Source organism: Bubalus kerabau, chromosome 8 (genome assembly GCF_029407905.1).
Source record: "Bubalus kerabau isolate K-KA32 ecotype Philippines breed swamp buffalo chromosome 8, PCC_UOA_SB_1v2, whole genome shotgun sequence".
Lineage (NCBI taxonomy): Eukaryota > Metazoa > Chordata > Mammalia > Artiodactyla > Bovidae > Bubalus > Bubalus kerabau.
Window position 1 is genome coordinate 95,604,669 of NC_073631.1, and position 18,875 is coordinate 95,623,543.

General features: G+C 58.4%; 1 protein-coding gene and 1 non-coding gene across 3 annotated transcripts in view; one reads left to right on the forward strand and one right to left on the reverse strand.

The window, feature by feature from the left end:
* The window catches only part of SND1 (staphylococcal nuclease and tudor domain containing 1), a 422,591-nt gene extending 407,502 nt beyond the window's left edge, over positions 1–15,089 (forward strand). For both annotated transcript variants that reach the window (XM_055590844.1, XM_055590845.1), the window contains exons 17-24: positions 663–851; positions 5,825–5,966; positions 9,497–9,620; positions 10,479–10,548; positions 11,483–11,596; positions 12,332–12,535; positions 14,305–14,349; positions 14,459–15,089. In XM_055590844.1, the coding sequence (XP_055446819.1) occupies positions 663–851; positions 5,825–5,966; positions 9,497–9,620; positions 10,479–10,548; positions 11,483–11,596; positions 12,332–12,535; positions 14,305–14,349; positions 14,459–14,524 (954 nt within the window). In that variant the 3' untranslated portion in view covers positions 14,525–15,089. The remainder of the gene's footprint in view (positions 1–662; positions 852–5,824; positions 5,967–9,496; positions 9,621–10,478; positions 10,549–11,482; positions 11,597–12,331; positions 12,536–14,304; positions 14,350–14,458) is intronic.
* Positions 7,791–7,862, reverse strand: TRNAW-CCA (transfer RNA tryptophan (anticodon CCA)). Its single transcript has one exon. It is a non-coding gene; the product is annotated as a tRNA-Trp (tRNA).
* Positions 15,090–18,875: the final 3,786 nt, after the last annotated feature.

Genomic DNA, 18,875 nt, shown 5'->3' on the forward strand with positions numbered 1-18,875 from the left:
ACCCCTACAAAGGGGTAACCTCCAGCTGAAATCACCCCCTAACTGCGCCTGCCTCAGTGTACCTTCTGCCCACTGTCACCTTCCCTCCTCTCCTCACCTGGCTCTCATCCCACTGCTTTTATTGCCTTCATTAAGCATGACTTCATTCAGCTCTTCCAGGAAGAACACAGGTTCTCCCCTCCTTGGGGATTGCCTTGCTCTCCACTTCCACCCAGGGCTTGCCTGTCTTCCTAGCAGAGCTGGGGCTCAGTGGGTGCTGGAGAGGAGTGGGTGTTGCCTTACTCACCCCTGACCTTTAGCTGTGTACACACACAAACACACACACAGCTCACTTAAAGCTAAGGAGAGTCAAGTCTTCCCTAGTAGCTCTCTGCCAAGAGGAAGGGGAAGGGATTGAAGGAGAGGGGAGTTCTGAAGTTGCTTTGTCAGTGACATATCTATCAATGGTGATTCTGGGGTGCAAGAAGCTGAAAAGCATAGACCAGCTCACAGCACTGAGGGGAAGGGTTCTCAGAGGCTCTCACCAGCTCACACTCTGACTCACCGTTCCAGCTGTTCCTGCCCGTGGAGTGACCATGGTGGCAGTGGCCCCGGGGCCTCTCTCCCCCCCTGCCCACCCCAGGCTCCCGCTGCTAGCTGACACCCCCATTTCTGCCCCCTAGGTAGAGGTGGAGGTGGAGAGCATGGACAAGGCCGGCAACTTCATCGGCTGGCTGCACATCGACGGCGCCAACCTGTCCGTCTTGCTGGTGGAGCACGCGCTCTCCAAGGTCCACTTCACCGCCGAGCGCAGCGCCTACTACAAATCCCTGCTGTCTGCCGAGGAGGCCGCCAAGCAGAAGAAGGAGAAGGTAAGCTGTGGAGCGGGGCCTGGCGGGGAAGGAGCGGCTGCCCTCTCTCGCCCTCTCTCCCTCCGCAGCAGCACTGCTGCCTGCATGCAACAGAGCGCTTCTGTCCCCCCGTCAACTGAGTGACTCCGGCTGGTGTTGGTGTCAGACCCCACGTCAGCAACCCCACGCTGAGGCAGGCCCCGGACCCTCTCTGAGCGCCCCTGTCCACCACCCCGGCCCTGGTGGGCCTGGCACCGGAAGCTGCCTAGACAGTGACCTTGGAGCCAGGGTCACCCGCGACCAGAGGCCTTCCTTCCCCCGCCCTGACCCTCCAGTGCTCTCGGAGGGGCCGGGTGGCCTGCACCCCACGTCTGAATTTCCTTCACATTGCCCTGCAGGGAAGCCCATTTTGGAAGCTGCCCCAGGAGATGCATAAAGCTGTTAGGACAGCAGATTTACAGCCCATCAGTCTGTGCAGACACTGCATTGAAGAGACAAGGGGGGTGGGTCGGAAAGCAGCTTTTGGAAACAAATGGACGATTAAGGAACCCAGTGGCTTGGTGATGGGAGCTGGGCTCGGCAGCCCCCTGCCCCTACCCCCACAGCCTGTCGCCACTGACTTACAGCTCAGCCCCGATAATGGGGATAAATCAGCCGGCCACCAATTTGTCAGGGCTTCTCGGAGCTTGAGGAGGATTTCATGGGACAGCCGTGCTGAGCCATAAATTTGTTCCAGGAATAAATGTTTCCTTCCCCATGGGGCAGCCATCTGGCTTACAACTAGCCTCTCAGAGCCAAGGCCCAGACACCTGCCAAAAGGAGTGGGGGGCCCCAGGGCCCAGAAGCCTCCGGCTCCTCCCACCTCTCCTCTGAGACAGCATCACACTTTCCCCAGGGGCCAGGCGCCGGAGGACTTCTGGGATCTCTGTGTCTCTTAGTCTCATCCCCTAGGGATTAGGACAGGTGATCGACCCTACTAGAGCTGGAAGGACTCCAGGGAGAGGTGGCTCCAAAAGCCAAGACAGGTGGAAGAGACTGCCCACATCTTGGAGGGCGAGCAGGCCACCATGGGGCCTCTGGGGAGGATTCCGCTTCTGTCCCAGTTCTGCTTCCATTACAGCTCCCATTATAGCCTGTCTTCCTAGAGTGATGGGGAAGCAGGCAGCCTCGGCTCCTACAGCAGAGGCACTTCCTCTTGGGTTTCCTTTCTGTGACAGCTGAACTTAAGACTGGACACCCCCTGTGTCCTCTGCTCCCTGCAGGGAATGGAGGAGAGGTGGTGCAGAGGTGGAACGAGTTAACAGCTGTGGGACAGTTCAGCAAGCACCCGCCTATAAGGCCCAGATTCTGAAAGTATCTCTGCCCCCTGGCCCTGCTCCCTGAGCCTGGAAGCCATCTCTTCAGATCTGAGTAGCCTTCTGCCGTCTGAGAGTAGAGACCCCAGAGGGACTGAGGAGGGGACAGAGAAGGGAGTCTGGCCAAAGCGTGGCCCCTTGCATAGGTGCTGAGCCAGGCATCACTATTTACTATGTAGTGGATTTGTCTGGAAGAACCCAAGTCATCATTTCTCTGGTGCCACGTGATGGTGCTGAGGAGTAATTACCATGATTAATTACTTACACAGGCTGCGTGCTTTTATTCCAGTCCAATTAAAATGCAGCACACCACTCTCAGTGCGAGGGCCCGCCCGCCTCCAGGGGCCCTCCTGCACATCCCCTCCTCCTTGAGGCCTGGGGGAACCCAGCCTGACCTCCCTCCTCCTGGTGGGGCTGCTCTCCAGGAACAGTGTAGGCAGAGCCTTGCAGCAGCCCTCTGAGTTAGCTGGACTCAGACGGGAGAATCTGGGGGTCAGCTGGGGAGCAGTAAACTTGGTGTCTGAGGTGTCCCCAGGATCCCCAGCCTTGCCCCGCCGGTGACCCCGTGAGAGCTGCCTTAGCTGTCGAGAGACAGGCGCATCTGGGGTTAAGAGATCATCATGGTCCCTGTGGGCTGAGGAAGCTAATACCGAGAGATTTTGTGAGACCAGGGCACACAGAAGTCTTGGGTGGATGTGATTATGTGCATGTGAGCAGGTCTGAATGGGGAGCTCCAGCAATGCTGCGTTCCCCACTCTGAGAATTTAGCTGCCTCCTTGCAAGGACTGATCCCCCTGTACCTTGCTGTCTTCTCTCCTTATTGAAGAGGCCAGTCTGTAGGAAGCTGGTTGCAGAGTTCCCCCTCCCTGTCCTCGGGATCCTGGGCAGGTCTGAGGGCCAGAGAGGGAGCCTCAGATGGCAGCTGTCTGTCCCCCATACCCCCTGCCCCACTCATACCTTGGCAGGGCCCTTGACAGGCCTGATTGGCCATCGATTGGCTTTTATTGAGCTTAGCTTCCCCACTGCGGGCTTGCAGGCCTCCACCACCCTGGCTGCATGCCAGCCCCACCTCTGGAGCCTCCTAAGCAGCGGTATTAAATAGGATTTAGAAAGGAAAGGTTCCATGCAGTGGAACCTCGGTCCACATGGCCCGCAGCCTGCCAGGAGGAGGACCTGGGGCTCCCCAGGGAGGAAGTGCAGAGAAGGCGCGGGGGAGGGGTGCAAGGTGAGGACAGAAGAGACTCCCTCTCCTCTGCTGCTAAGCTGGCCCCGGGGTGCAGTGGATCTGAGCAGGATAGGAAGTGGCTGACCCAGCAGTGCGGAGCGGAGGAGGGAGGGGGCTCCCTGCCCACTGCCCCCTGGGATCTGTAGCCAGGGCCACCGAGGGGTCACAGAGGGTGTCTGGCTGATGTGTGAGCCCCTCCCTGCCCAGGTTCTGCAGAGGGACAACTGCAGTCACTGTGGGCCCAGCTCGCCCTTGTTCTGAGGGTGAGGACCTGCCATCTAGCTGACTGACTCCTTCCCACCACAAAGCCACCTGCAGGGACCCTGCAGGGTTCTGTGACTGAGGGCCAAGCCCACCCTCTCTTAGAAATGGGGCGCTCTGTCTGAGAAGCAGCTCTGCCTCTTTTGGACTTGGGCAGCCTCAGGCTTCCAGTGTCCTCTGCTCCCTGCCTGCCCGCTGCCCTGTGAGCTCTGGGACCCTATAGGACTGGCCTGTCTCTGCCTCCTGGTAGGAAGGGGCCCGAGGGCCACCCCGAGGCTCTGTCTGCATCATCCCTGACCTCCACCCCGCTGGCCCCTGGACCTGCCAGGGAAGACGCCCTACCTTCTCTCTCTGGGAGGAAACCTGACGCTGTCGCCTGAGGCACCTTGGCTTGAGAAGTTTCTACTCTCAGCCTGTCAGTCTGTTCCCATTCTGTCCACTAGGCAGAGGAGCCTCCTTCCCCTGCAGCTGAAGCAAGTGGGGTGGGGTTAGGATGGGGGCCAGCTCAGGAGCCAGCACAGGGGCCCGGGAAAGGCAGGGAACAGGAGCGGAGGGAGGCCCTGACTTGGTCTGCAGTAGTAGGGGCGCAGTCTGGAGAGTGGTGCTGGCGGGGCTGCCACAGAGCACAGACTGCTGGGCCAGGAATGCCGCTGATGACGTCTCCGCCACTCCCGGGCAGCCTCCCCACCAGGCTCAGAAAGTCCCTGTTGCTCATTCCAGTTCCCAGGGCCCAGGCCTCTCCTTCCAGTGGAAGGACATGCACTCATGCCACATTAGAGGCAGGAGCATGGTTTCACAGGTGTGGCCCAAAGTGGTTCAGTCATTCCAGCTTGCATCTGCTTCTTGGTGCACCGCCCCACCATGCCCCAGGAGTCTGTGTGTAGCAGAAGGGTCACGTGGTCCAACTACCACCTCTTGCAGGGGAAGAAAAGGAGACTCAGAGAAGGCATGTGACTTGACTGAGGTCACACAGCAAATTAAAGGGGAAAATGAAAGGACCGGAGTCCACAACTCCCACCTACGACTTTTCCCACCGTTCATTGCTGCCTTTTGTGTTCAGGGGCCCAGGTGATGCCAAAATTCCCCTTGAAGGGCTCTAGGGCCCACCCCCCTGTGTTCAAATCCTGGTTCTGCCACGTCTAGCAAGCCTGTGTGCCTCGGTTTCTTCGTTTGTGAAATCGGGGGTAATGTTGATCCCTTTTGAAAAGGTTGTTGTGAGGATTAGATGACCGAGTACTTGGGTAGCGTTTAGTGTGGCCCCTAGTGAGCATATAAGGTTTGGGCTAAGAACTTCTGTCACCACCCACCCGAGTCCTCTGTGTGTGTGTCTGTGGGACCCAGCGTGTGGTCCAGTCCCCCAGACTCCCCAGCCCGTTTCCGCCGCCCAGCTGGAAGGCCATCTCCCTCCCCTGCTCTGACAGGCCTCACTACTGGGATAATCTCCTGGCCACGGGATTGGACTTGACGCGCTGTCACCCCGCATCAGCTTCTGAGCACTGCAGCCCTGACAGTGCAGGGCTGGGGGAGGGAGCGGGAAGGGTGGAGGGCAGCGGCCGGCTTCCGAGCCGGGGTCAGAGCAGCCTCCTTGAGGTGCAGAGGATGGGCACCCTCGCACAGTGGCGGCCCTCCCCTCCGCAGCCCAGCACCATCGGTTGGAGAGCCTCGGGCGCGCCCACAGCCCTGTGACGGTGGGAGGGCCTGGGGAGTTCAGTGACCCTCACAGGGGGTGTGAGGGAAGGAGATGGGGACTGGGCAGCACCACAGGGCCAAGGGCCTCACACGCCTGACGTGCGTGGGAGTCGCTGGGAGTCTTGAGTTTTGATTCCCTTTCCCTGGGACCCTTAGAGCACATCCTGATGGGCAGGCAGGGGCGGGGGGGAGGGGTGTGGTGGGTACCCTGGCACCTTCGTTCCCAGGAAGATCCCCAGTTGTTCCAGACACCTCAGAGTTTGAGAACTACTGGACTGGAAGTTCCCCCACCCCAACCTCTGCGCTCCAGGGGCTCAGACCAGCATGATGCAACATCGCCCCCACACTCACCCCCACACTCGCCCCCAGGGCAGTGGTCCCCCCTCCCCAGAGCCCCTTTCCTGGCGTCCTTCCAGACTTCACTTCTGAACCCCTCACCTCCCCTCTGCTGACCACACGTGCAGGTCTGGGCCCACTACGAGGAGCAGCCGGTGGAGGAGTTGATGCCCGTGCTGGAGGAGAAGGAGCGCTCGGCCAGCTACAAGCCGGTGTTTGTGACAGAGATCACCGACGACCTGCACTTCTATGTGCAGGACGTGGAGACAGGTGAGCGCACACCCAGCCCCGATTCCACCACCTCTCGGCTCCTGGCGCAGGGCCAGCCCACCTCAGGGCCCCCCTGTTCGGGCAGGGGGCGGGACCCAGGCTTCCAGGGGCCTCCCTGCATAGCTTGCGGCTGCTGCCCACCTCCCAGGCCCCTGAGCGGCGCTCTGGACCCGAGGTCATATTCTCAGCCGCAATAGGGCCGGCGAGGTTGAGCGGTCCTCTGAGGACTGGTGAGGTCACCAGTCCTGTCTGGGTGGTGCTCTGATTGATACTCTTAGGTCATTGTTTTCCTCCCAGACACCCCTGGCGGGGCCGGGCAGGAGGATTGTGCCCTCGGAGCTGGTCAGGAAGCAATGGACAGATTGTCTCCATGTGGCCGGGAAGTGCATGCCGGTTGGCCCTCAGCCTCCCCGGGGAGGGCAGGGTAGGGGGAGCCCGGGCTTGTCTCTGCTGGGGTTTCTCCTCCTCCAGAGGTTCCTGTAAGCCCCGAGTGGTGACCAGTTGCCATGGAAACAGGCAGCGCTCTAGGGGAAGTCATCCCCAGGAAGTCTTTCTGAAGGACCCTCTTTCTCCATCTTCCCTCTTCCTCCTGCCCTCCAGTGCTGTGCACTGAGGCCAGGGTCCTCTCCCCGCTGTGCCCCCCGCCCCCTGCCCTCAGCAGAGAGCTCAGGTTTCCAGAGGAGAGAGGGCAGCAGAGCCGGCTCTCACAGCAACTGCAATGGGGCCCCTCTGGCCCAGCTTCCACCTCCACTCCCTTTGCTCTGTCCATCCTGACCTCCCACCTCTCATTTGTCACCCTGTGCAGGGAAACATTTTAGTTGAGATCAGAGGAGAAAGCTCTTTAAGCTACTTCTCGGTGGAGGAAACCAGGTCTTTTCAAGGGGGAGGGGGCGGGAGACGTCAGTGACATGGAGGCAGCCCCATGGGTGGCAGGGCTGTCCCTGCCCTCCTCGGCGCCACCCGCAGGCCCACTCCAGATGGTCGACAGCCTCGTGTCAGCCACTTCCCCACTAACGTTACTGCCCGGGCAGCTGTGTTTGTGGCAGTGTCATTTCACCGGGGAAACTGACCATTCTGAGCCTTGGGCTGGCTGGGCCCAAGAGGGGAGCAGAGCCAGGCAGGGGCTGAGATGAGCTGCTGAGCCTGGGTTAGGTTCTCTCGTGGTCAGCAGCGTTCCTGGTGAGAGGGGCCTGGCTACTGCTTGGGGAATGAAGCCAGGAGAAGACCTCCAGGTCTGAAAGGTGGCCCAGGTAGGAATGAGAGCTACTCCTGAGCCCAGGAGCTGGCAAGGAGGCCCTCCAGGAGCTTGTGGAAAGGGAACTCAAAGGAGACCCTGCCCAGGGAACCCCGGCTCCCAGGCAGGCTGCACCTGGCCTCTGGGTCCTGCCAGGTAGGGCTCACTTTGAGTACGAACAGGTGCTGGGGTCTCCAGGGGGCAGAGCCTGAGGCTGAGTTCAAGGCCTTTGCCACGTAGTCTCTGTCATCTCAGAGGCTTCCTGTATCAGTTCCGCACCCTGCCTGGCTGTCGGTGACAGCTCTCGGAAGCCAGGACACTGCACCAGGTGGCAGCCAAGGCAGATAACAAGGAGAAAAAGGGAACTTGGGGGAACCACGTATTGTTGGAAGATTGGAGGAGCAAGTGACGTGCTGCGTGGCATGCCACCTGGATGGCTGTGAGCTCCAGAGAAAACCCTGAAGTGAAGTCGCTCAGTTGTGTCCGACTCTTTGCGACCCCACAGACTGTAGCCTACCAGGCTTCTCAGTCCATGGGATTTTCCAGGCAAGAGTACTGGAGTGGGTTGCCATTTCCTTCTCCAGCGGATCTTCCCAACCCAGGGATCGATCCTGGGTCTCCCGCATTGGAGGCAGATGCTTTACCCACTGAGCCACCAGGGAAGCCCAGAGAAAACCCTGCAAATCCATGAACAGGAACCTGGGCATACACAGCATCCCTCTCCTGAAACCCTTGGCGCCTCTGGGAGGCAGGGACATCCTCTGGCCCTTTTTCCCTTCTCTTAATTAAAGCCCACCTTCGGGAAGGATCTGGTGAAGTCATGAATGCATTGCCATTGGCCCTACGTGACCAACCAGCCTCGTGTAAGGACCTCCCAGAGGGCTCTGCCTATTCGCAGAGCTGTTGCCTTGGAGCAAAATAATAATAATAGAGCAAGTATAACAAGATCTCATCTGTGTAGAGGAGGCTTCTAAGTCCCTGAAATTTTACTGTCTGGGCAAGAAATTCAGGCGCAGGAGAACAGAGGGTTTACTGCCAGGCGGGGGGAGGGCAGCTGCTTCTAAAAAGTCCCTGAAACCGTCTTGTGAAGGCCAGGGCAGGGCCCGAGTGTGGATAGGCGCAAACCTGCAGATCCCTCTTCAACACAGTGCAGTTACCAAGCACCCCGCATGGCCGGAGCTTTACTAAGTCTCAAGAGAAGTGGCAGAACCAAGTGAGCTATGGTCTGTGCCCTGAAGGAGCTCGCGGTACAGTGGCAGAAACATAAACCAGACAGGGAATGGAGAAGGCCTACTGTGACAGGGGTACTGATGGCTAACGTGTCAGCTGCTGTGACAGGGTGGCCCCGGGCCCTGGGGGGGGGAGAGGCCCTCGCTCCCGCCACACACACCCCCATCCCAGCACCCTGCCCCTGGAAACGAAGCAGGTGGGAAAAGGCCAGGTGTAGAGCTTGAATCAGAGCCAGAGGGACGTAAAGGAGAAGCTACTGGGACTGACGCACAGCAAGAGGGTGGTGACGGGATGCGGCAGGAGGGGGCCCCTGAGAAGACCTTGGGGTTGCCACACCCAGGAACAGACAGACCAGCCGCCGGGTGGATGACCCAGGGAGAATGGTTCAGGAAAGAAAAGGCAAAGAAGGGGTCCCACCCCACCCCGTGGAGGAGGGCAGTGAGTTGGCTGGGAGGGCGGAACCACTGGCATCGCTCGGAGGTTCAGTTCCGCACGTGTCTCTAGACGCGTCATGTCAGGGCAGCCACACCTGAATAGACTGAGACTGGGCCCCGCTCCTGGAATCGCTCCCATCTTTCACAGCCCAGATTCTGAGGTCCTTTCCTTGTGCAGGGTCGTAGGGGGCCCCCTCCTTCAGCTCCACTTTTGTCCCTGGGAGACTTGGCAGAGAGTGGCTACTGTCCATCACCACTTCTGTGGCCCAGGCTGGGGCCAGCCCTGGTAGGAATGGAGAAGTCAGGTTGGCCTGGGCCTTGCCTGGTGTCCACTCACTTTCTCCACCTCCTAAACCAAAGCCCAGGAACATTCCCTGCGCATCCCCAGGGACAGCCAAGACTGGAAGGCTGGGTACCTCTTAGGCCTGAAATGTCTGCAAAATATCGTGAACCTCCTCGAGCAGGGGCCAAAGAGAACTTCCCTGCAGGATGGCGGCAAGCCAGTGCTGTGGGCACCCTGCAATAGTCCACATCCTTCCCACTCCCCAGGCTCATCTTCCACCCAGCCCCATCTAGAGATGAGGCTCCAGGGAACGTGGCACCCAGGTTTCACTCCCTCTTCCTCCCCACAGGCACCCAGCTGGAGAAGCTGATGGAGAACATGCGCAATGACATTGCTAGCCACCCTCCCGTCGAGGGCTCCTACGCACCCCGCCGGGGTGAATTCTGCATCGCCAAATTCGTAGACGGAGAATGGTAAGCCACCTGGACCCGAGCAAGGCAGAGTCTTAAGCAGGAGCAGGAGGAGGTCTGTCTCCAGGGCACCGGTCTGCAGAAGCACCAGCCAGACTTGAGGCATTCGCCCTATTGGCCTGCTTTCCACTGAGTGGTCACTCTTGACCTTGGCCAGCTCTCCAGAGTGGTCCTCTATGTTGCCCGTTTGCAACCTGCAGTGTAACCCACAGTTTTTCTGCAGTCGGCCTCTAGGGCACAGGAGTATCCCTCCTGCTCTCTCCTGGGCTCTTCTGCTGGGGGTGCCCTGGCTGGCTGCAGCTCTCCAGCACCCCGTCACCCCGCACAGGAAAGACAATGTCAGGAGGGGGCAGGGGTGGTGAGGGGGTCACTGGTTCCTGTGAGCCCAGACCAGCCACCACCCTCCACCCCAGCTGTCTGGTACAGGAGTAGCAGCACTCCAGGCTGCAGGAAGGTCACTTATGTCTGATCTACCAAGGATAGGGCCCATGGCCTTCCCAGGGTGACGAAGTGACTTGGATGCATTCCCTGCTGCGGCCTCCCAGACAGATCTGCCGGCTAATTACAGCTGCTGTTTAGTGTGCTGGGTTTAAACAGCAGACATCAATCTAGTCATTAGTCTTGTTTCTTATGCCCCAAGGACACATTAATCTGCTCCACATGCTCCCCTCTCCCTCCCTCTGCTCCCAGCTATGCTCTGATTCCATTAGATGGGGTCCTGGTAGAGTCTGAAAACTGGCCCCCTGTGACACCCATGGGTGTTCATTCTGAGCCCTGGGTGGGGAAACACTGCACCCCCTGGCCTGCCATCGCTGAGGCTCCGGGGATGTCCCTTGAGCTCTGCCCATGATGCCATTACAGGTACCGCGCCCGAGTGGAGAAAGTCGAGTCTCCTGCCAAAGTACACGTCTTCTACATCGACTACGGCAATGTGAGTGTGGGGTCGGAGGTGGGCAAGCAGCACGGGAGGGGCCCCTCAACACACCGGCCCCTAGGTCAAGCCCATCTGATCTTTAGACCTCCCCCTCCCTCCATGACAGATGGGGACTCTGTAGGCCTCTGTGCTGCTCGTCCTGAGAGACTGGGCAACCCCAGCGTCTCTGCTCAGAGGCCTGTGAGCACTGAGCGGTTTCCTGTCCAGACCCAGTCACAGGCCCGGTTTCTCTCCTGCCCAAACTCTAAAGAGGGGGCCATGAAGTCCTGGCCCTGTACACCCCATCTCCTGGTCCACAAGGTGCCTGGGTGCTGATCCCTAGCGCATCCCAAACCAGGCTTACTGAGAAGGGACTGGTATCCCCAGGAGAAATGCCCCTTGGACTGGGCCTGGGAGTGTGTTGACTGTTCCCCGCAGCAAGCAGGAGAGAAAGCTGTCCTTCAGAGCCATGCTGCTCCTGAGGACTGGTGTGGGGAGGCCTGTGAATAGAAAACCCAGAGTGGAGCCATGTTCCCAGCCCACCACCCAAGAGTACACACAGGAAAGGGTCTTGCCAACCGGGGTTGCCCTGCACACCTGGGCCAGGACCCTGATCTGAGTACTCTCGCAGCCTAACCCTAACCTGCCCCCCAACCCCGCCCTAGCCTGTGGGAAAGCGGTCAGAGCCCATGTCATGGTGGGAAGGCACTGGGAAAAGTGGAGGCAGCAGTGAGAGCCCAGTGATCAGGTGGGCGGTGTCAGTTGGAGCCTCCAGGTGTGCCACCCCCAGGCCCCGCCTCCCCGGCTTTGCTGACCCCGCGGCCTGTGCACATGGAAGTGAGTCCCGGGTGCGGGAGGGGAGAGTGTTCAGGGGCCTGGCCACTTGAGTTGTCCCCCGAGAGCAAGGGGGCTTCCAGTGCGTGACGCCGCTGGCCTGGTGTGTCCTCTGCAGAGGGAGATCCTGCCGTCCACCCGCCTGGGCACCTTGCCGCCTGCCTTCAGCACCCGCGTACTACCAGCTCAAGCCACGGAGTATGCCTTTGCCTTCATCCAGGTGCCCCAAGATGTGAGTCTCCACCCCTTTCTTCCTCCCAAAGGGGACCATCCCCTGACGCATGACCACTGCTGCAGCCCCAGCATGTACCCACGGGAACTAAATGCAAACCCGTCCTGGGTCCCACCCCCCACCCCCGCCCACTCTCGCAGGGCTGCGCCCCTACCGTGGCCCTGGCCTGGGGCCTCTGCCTCTAGCCTGCGGGGCTCTGGGCTACAGTTGTCTCCCAATACTCCTTCCAGTCTCAGAGGGTACCACCAGAAGTGACTGTCCCCAAACAGATCTGACCAGGTCACACCTCTGCCAGAAATTCTCCTCTGGGGCCACCCAGGCTGATGGGAGGGGGTGGAGACAGTGATGGTCTGTTAATCACAGGGGAGAGGAGCGTGGCCAAGGAGGTCCAGGTCAAGGCGAGGTGGCCTTGGAGTATCTGAGCCAGTTCTTGAGGAGCCATGCGCAGGGTTGGGGAGGGGAGCCTGGTGGGGCAGGGCACACTGGGTGAAGACTAGTCTGCCAGCTATAGGCAGTGGCAGGAGGTGAGTAGGGCCATTGTCTGCCCTGGCAGAGAGGTGATTATTTGTATCATAGGTGGGAGGGGTCTGGGCACGGGGGGAGCTGAGTGGGGGGTGAGGTGATGCTAGCACGTCTAGGCAGACTTCCTGGAGGTCCGGGACCGGGACCTGGGGCCCTCGCAGCTCTTGGCTGGCATTGGCCTCTCGTGCTGACCTGGGTCTGTGCTGGCCGCAGGAGGATGCTCGGACCGACGCGGTGGACAGCGTGGTGCGGGACATCCAGAACACGCAGTGCCTGCTCAACGTGGAGCACCTGAGCGCCGGCTGCCCGCACGTCACCCTGCAGTTCGCTGACTCCAAGGGGGACGTGGGGCTGGGCCTGGTGAAGGAGGGGCTGGTCATGGTGGAGGTGCGCAAGGAAAAGCAGTTCCAGAAAGTGGTACGTGCTGTGGGGGGCGGGACAAAAATGGTCGGTGCTGTGGGGGTGGAGCGGCCGGCCCCTGGCGTCCCCCGCCACTGCCAGCGTCCCAGAGGAGGGTGGGTGCCCCAGGAGCCAGTGAAGGAGCAGGGACCCACCATCCTGCTGCTCCTGCGGGGGAAAGATAATGGATTTGGGTTTGTTGGGGTTTTAAAAAAAAAGTTAATTACTTCCCAAATTAATTGGCTGCCGGTTTGGCTGAAAACTGGAGCAGAAAGTTTCCCTTTGCCCATCTCCCCACCCTGCACCCCCCACCCCTCCCGGTGACAGGCCAGGAAGCTGTGCCAGGGGTGGCGCGGAGAGGGTCACAGCCCAGCGTGCTATCTCTCCTGTCCTCACATCCTCCTCTCCGAGCCCATCAGCAGCTCCCAGCACTCAGTGCTGCCTAAGCCACTTACCCAGAAGACTGCCATAACCCCCTCCAGCCTGTGGGGAGCTGGACCTGAGTCCCCCCTCCCTCCTTCATGAAACATCTGGCCCTGGGGATCAACCATTGGACACTTGAGTCTCCCGCTCATGAAGTAAGGAGAGCGCAACATGCTCCCTAGGGTGGACCATGAAGATGGGGTCTGCCAGCTGGGGAACCACCTTGCACAGCTCAGTCGTAGATCATTAGAGCCAGGCTTCTCCCACTCAGCACTGTTCCCATCCCAGTTCCCCAGCCTCTCCCCACGACAGTCCAGCCTCCAGGAACAGGCCAGGCTGGTGGGAAGCCCCCGTGCCCTTCTGCAGCACCCAGCTCCCCCGCCCTCCTGAACTGGAGGGACTCAAGCGGCAGGGTTGAAACCAACATTCTTCTCTCTCCACTAGGCCTTGCTTCCCCCTTTGCCTTTCCTCTCTCCCCACGTGCGGATGGGGGTTGGTGGGTCTATAGCTCTGGTTATGCAGGTTGCTAATTCATTTGGAACAAGACTTCACTGTGGATCACTCCTGTGTCTTGTCTGGACAGGAGGGGCCTGGCCCCTAGTCTCCCTGCAGTTTCTTGGATCATTCCTAGGAGTTAGCTTAAGTTTCACTGTAAACCTGGAGATCTTAGTGTTCCCCATATGAAACTACCCGTAACGTTTCTGGTGTCTGTGTGAGTGCTAAGTTGCTTCAGTCGTGTCCAACCCTGCAATTCTATGGACTGCAGCCCACCAGGCTCCTCTGTTCATGGGATTCTCCAAGCAAGAATACGGTGTCAAGAAACACCTAATGTGTTTGTTCATTCACTTACTCATTCTTTCGGTAAATGTTCACTGAGGATGTACAAATCTCTGAATAAGAGACAACATTCCTGCCCCATGGAACTTGCATTCAAGCATGAGGAGACAAAGAATAAAATAAATAAGTCAACAAAGTTAGACATTAGACGATGAGTGCAATGGAAAAAGAGAAAGTAGAAGTAAAGGGAATTGGGAATGTGGGGGAGTGGTCATAATTTTAAAGAGGATCATATGAGGTCTTGTAAAGAAGGTGACTCTTAACCAGAGGCTTGAGCAGGTGGGATAGGTAGCCAGATGGACAGGAGAGAGAAGCATGTTTCAGGCGATTAGAACAGCCAGTGCAGAGTCTGGAAACAGCAAGGATACAGCGACTCTGCACTTGGATTTTCTTTGGAGGGAGCTGGGAACCCCTTGAGCAGGGAAGTGATGTGACCTGACCTGGGCCTCTCCCAGGCCCCTCTGGCTGCTCAGCTGCAAGTATCCCCACCTTGACCATCCATCCCATTGTTTTCCTGCCCCCCGCAGATCACAGAATACCTGAACGCCCAGGAGTCAGCCAAGAGCGCCAGGGTGAGTTTTTGCCTCAGGAGCCCCAGAGGGTGCTGAGAGAGGGGCTTTGGCCGTCTGGGTTCCAGCCTGTCCCGCCTTCCCTGACTAGCCGTTTGCTGTTTTCTCACAGCTGAACCTGTGGCGCTACGGAGACTTCCGAGCCGACGACGCAGATGAGTTTGGCTACAGCCGCTAAGGAGGGCCCCGGGTCTGACCCCCAGCACAGCTCACGCCAGCACCCCTTCCTCTGCCGGGAGGGTGTTTTCAGCTCCAGACCTCAAATCGGGGGCATAGATTGGTTCCAGCTTTGCTTCAGTGTCTGGGAATGTCTCATAGGATGGCATCTGGGCAGGGGGTGGGAAGAGCCCCCCCTCCAACCACAGCTTTCAGGGGGCAGACATTGTCTTCCAAAAGGACAGGCACTGCTCTCCACTGTCTCTCCCCGCTGATTTTGTTTCTATTTGGAGGTTTGTGGGGGTTTTGTTCTTTTTTTTTAATTGTCCTCAAATCAGGAAGAAACATGAAAGACTTTGTCCTAATGGGGGGCTTAATCCTGGCCCCAAAGCCGGCTGCCGACTGGCACTCCACGTCCGTCCCAGACCGCCCTTCTCCCCGGCTCTCTGTCCAGCTGTTGATTATGTGATTTTTCTGATACGTCCATTCTCAAATGCCAGCGTGTCCACATCTCCCCTTTGCCCAGCCCTCCCTATTTCTGTATTTAAAGCTTTTGAGGCCCAATAAAATAGTACATGCTGTCTGCAGCTCTATTGGTGATGGTGGAGCCCAGAGCCCAGAATCTCGACAGCTCCAGCCAAGAGGCGACCTGGCACTCAAATGACTCCCAAGTGTGCCTGACCATGCTCCCTGAAAACAGCCGGTCACGGAATCAGGGCAGAACTTCGGAGCAACTCCCGGGGCCTGGTGGGCATACCTGGCACCATGGCCATCGTTCAGAAGCCTGCAGGCCTTCTCTTTTGACTCATCTGTACGTGACCACTCGCAAGAACCTCAGCAGCTCAGCATACGGTGCCCAGCCAAGAGGTTGCTGGGCCTGTCCTTTGGCTGGACCCACCAGCACCCCCAAGGGACCAGCAGGGCTCGCTGAGAGAAGTGAGATGAGTTCTGGCTTCCTGCTGCAGCGAAAGGAAAGCCTAATGCCCAGACAGACTGGCGCAGTGCACTGAGGTCGAGGCCCCTGGTCTCCACCCGGATCCCTCCAGTATCCACTGGAGAACGAGGGGCTCCAAGAGGGGTCGAGGCCCAGGCTGAGGAGAGCCAGTCTCTCCAGGTTAGCTCTGGCTCTGTTTGACTTGACAGGGTGCCCGCAACCCCAGACTACTCTAGGCCCTGAGGGGGCACCGTCAGAGTGGCTGCTGCGGTGTGTGTGGTGAGATGCCCCCGTGCTTCTCAGGCTGAGAGAGCAGGTGTGCACGTGTTGTGGAGTTCATCGCTCCAGCACCCGTGGCATCCAGGGAACCTGCCTGTTCCCCCAGACTCCAGAGCCCCATCCTGTGGCCCTGGCCTTCCTAGGCATGTACTCACGTGGTGGCCTGTCTTCTTGGCAGCCCCCCTTTTCTGCCCCACGTTCTGATCCGGGGTGATGCTTCAAGCTGCCATGTATTAAGATTGGTCGTTTCTTTAGTCAAGTCTTTGGGGAAAGTCAGAGGAGGTGGCCTTGTGGGGGATGGGGGGACGCTTTGTGGGGCCTGGCTGGTCAGCTCTCATCCCTCAATGAGGTCCGGGCCCCAGAAAATTCTGGCTCCTGGCAGTTCTGCCCCACACTCACTTATTCAGGCCCAGGGCGCATGTGGGGTTCTGCCCTGGACTCCCGTCTCCCTCTACTTGGAGTGACTCCAGTTAAGGGGAGAGGCGAGAGAGAGGAACCAAGGGCGGGTGGGGAGGGCTGTCGCGTGCTGTGCTGCAGCCGGGACCCCTGTGCCCCCTCCTCCCTGCAGGACTCATGGGCTCTGCCTGCCGGATCTCTGGGTTGGAGTGTCTTTGATCCTCAGATCAGAACCTCTTCATGGTTCAGTAAACCATTTCCCATGGCTCTGGACAGCCCCAGTGGGGGCCCAAGAAGGCTGCAGGAACGCAGGTGATGAAGTCTGCCCTCTGTCGTTGCTCCTAGAGAAGCTGTTCTAACCCCTGCAGGCAGGCCCACTCTCACCATGGTCTCATTTTTATCCATCGAGGAGACTGGTCAGAAGAGAATGCCCATCTCACCCATTTCGCTCCCTTCTGGTGGGGCCCGGAGGTAGGCACTGTGTATTCACTGGAACACAGTTGGCAAAGGGGCAAAATGCCAGCCCATTCTTTTAGTGAAAGGGTCTGAAATCATGTCTCTGTCTTAACAGTTTCCTTGGTTACATCTGCGCCCAAGGATAAACCCTCCATGGTTCTCCAGCTGAAGCGATGCCCGAGTCTTTCCCCTTCTTACGTTCTTGCTCCAAGGCTGATTTAGACAAAGGTCAGAGTGTTCACCAGGCCCGAGGCCTTGCTGCTACTGGTTTTGGCCCCAGCTCAGTGTTCTCTTTACCATGTCAGTTGAATTCCTGAGGTCGTCCTGGCCAGGCAGGGCTGGGACTAGGGTGAGGTGAGCTGGGCAGCCCCCCTTTTCTGCCCCATGTTCTGATCCGGGGTGAGGTCCGGGCCCCAGATTTTTTTTTTTTTTTTTTGGTGATTCAGGGTCTGTCCTTTATTGACCTGGGATGGCAGAAAATTCTTTGGCCTGACGTTTACTGTTTCTGTGTCCTTGATAGTAAAGAGGACGGTTCACAAACCACCCGGTGACATGTTTGCTGATTTGCTACATAAGAGTCTGGGGGTTAGAAAAAAAATTACATCTTATTTCCTACCCAACCCACCTGGCCTTGCAAAACTGTAAAGCATTTTGGATTCTAAAGTGTGAAGAGCTCATAGAGGTATCTTTAGTTTTTCAGATGCCCAGCCAAAGCACTACTTTTGGCAGATCAGAACAGGTGAAATAGAGAAAGGGGAGCGGGGGAGTGACGACGTCTGGGACAGCGGCGGGGAGGAAGGCCGGCCCCCTGCCTCCTGTGAGCACGAGGGTATTTTTAAGCGCCTAAAGTACAGAATTTAAGGAGGCGCCCAGAGTGTGCGGGTGCCTTGGCATATTTTCTTTTCATCCCCCGTTGAGGCCAGCCAGCATCAGCACTTGTGCAAATAGCACCAAAAAAGAAAAAAACCATCTCCAAGGTCCTTCTCCTGCTAGAGTTGCAAAACATGCTCCTTGATGTAGGCTCATAAGCTCTGCCTCCCCATCCACCTTCCTAGTTGAGCAACAGAATTATTTGAGCACCTGTCATTCATCCATCCATCCATCCACCAAACACAGGTTAAGACCCAGCAGCACGGGCACAGCCGCGGGTCTGCTGAGTGCCAAGGCCACCTCCACAGGCTCTCGGCGTGCAGTCTAGGTGCCCAGGAGGCAGCAGATGCCGAAACCCCAGTAACAAGCCTCAGCAGTGGTCTCACCCCAGGACAAGGCTGAGGCCCTTGCCTAGTGTTCAGGGAGGCGTCACAGAGGAGGAGGAGGGCGGAGTCGGACTGATGGATGGCAGGAGAGCAGCACTGCCAATCCGGGCAGGCTGGGAAGTTTCCCAGATTCAGGACTGATGCTGCAGACTCCACAGTTTAAGTCGCCACTGGGATGAAGTCCTCAAGACCCCTCCCCAGCAACCCTCACCCGCCTCCTCCCTGCCAGTGGGCAGAGCCAGTAGGGCGGGCAGGCAGACAGTGGAGAAAGGGTTCACACAACTGCCTCCGCTTTATTTATTGGTTTGATTACTTCTGTGTCCCAAGAAGAGAGGCAATGGACCCCTTTTCTTGCTTTATCCCATGATGGGAAGCAACAGGGAGGGGCTAGAGAACTGGTGCCTCAAGAGTGGTTATTGATGTCCTAATTACAAGAGGATGCTAATTTAATTTGAACCTAATTACAGTGTACTACCCTGGGTGGCATGTGTTTTAATAATTAACGTCCTTCAGATGTGTAGGAGTGTAATAATATTTACACTGGGTTGGCCAGCAGCCTGGGGAGGCGGGCTGGGGGCCCATACGCCACCCTCCCCCCGGACAGCTTGGCTGCTAGCAGGTGGGGAAGATGGCACACGAGTCCTGGTTGGCTAGGATCTTGTCAGACTTCCCGGGGAACATGCTTGGGCCTCATCACCAGCCTCTTCCTTGACCCAGCAGGTCTCCCCACTCTGCAGGGAGCCAGGCTGGAAGTCTGGGAGGCATCACAACCAGCAGCGTTCACGTCCCTCCCCCACCTCACACTGCGCCGCAAAGACAGGACCCATCTTTGGTTTCCCTGGTGGCTCAGATGGTAAAGAATCTGCCTGCGATGCAGGAGACCTGAGTTCAATCCCTGGGTCAGGAAGATCCCGTGAAGAAGGGAATGGCAACCCACTCCAGTTTTCTTGCCTGGAGAATTCCATGGACAGGGGAGCCTGGCAGGCTGAAGTCTCTGGGGTTGCAAGAGTCGGACACGACTGAGTGACTAACACACGCACACTGCCTACTTG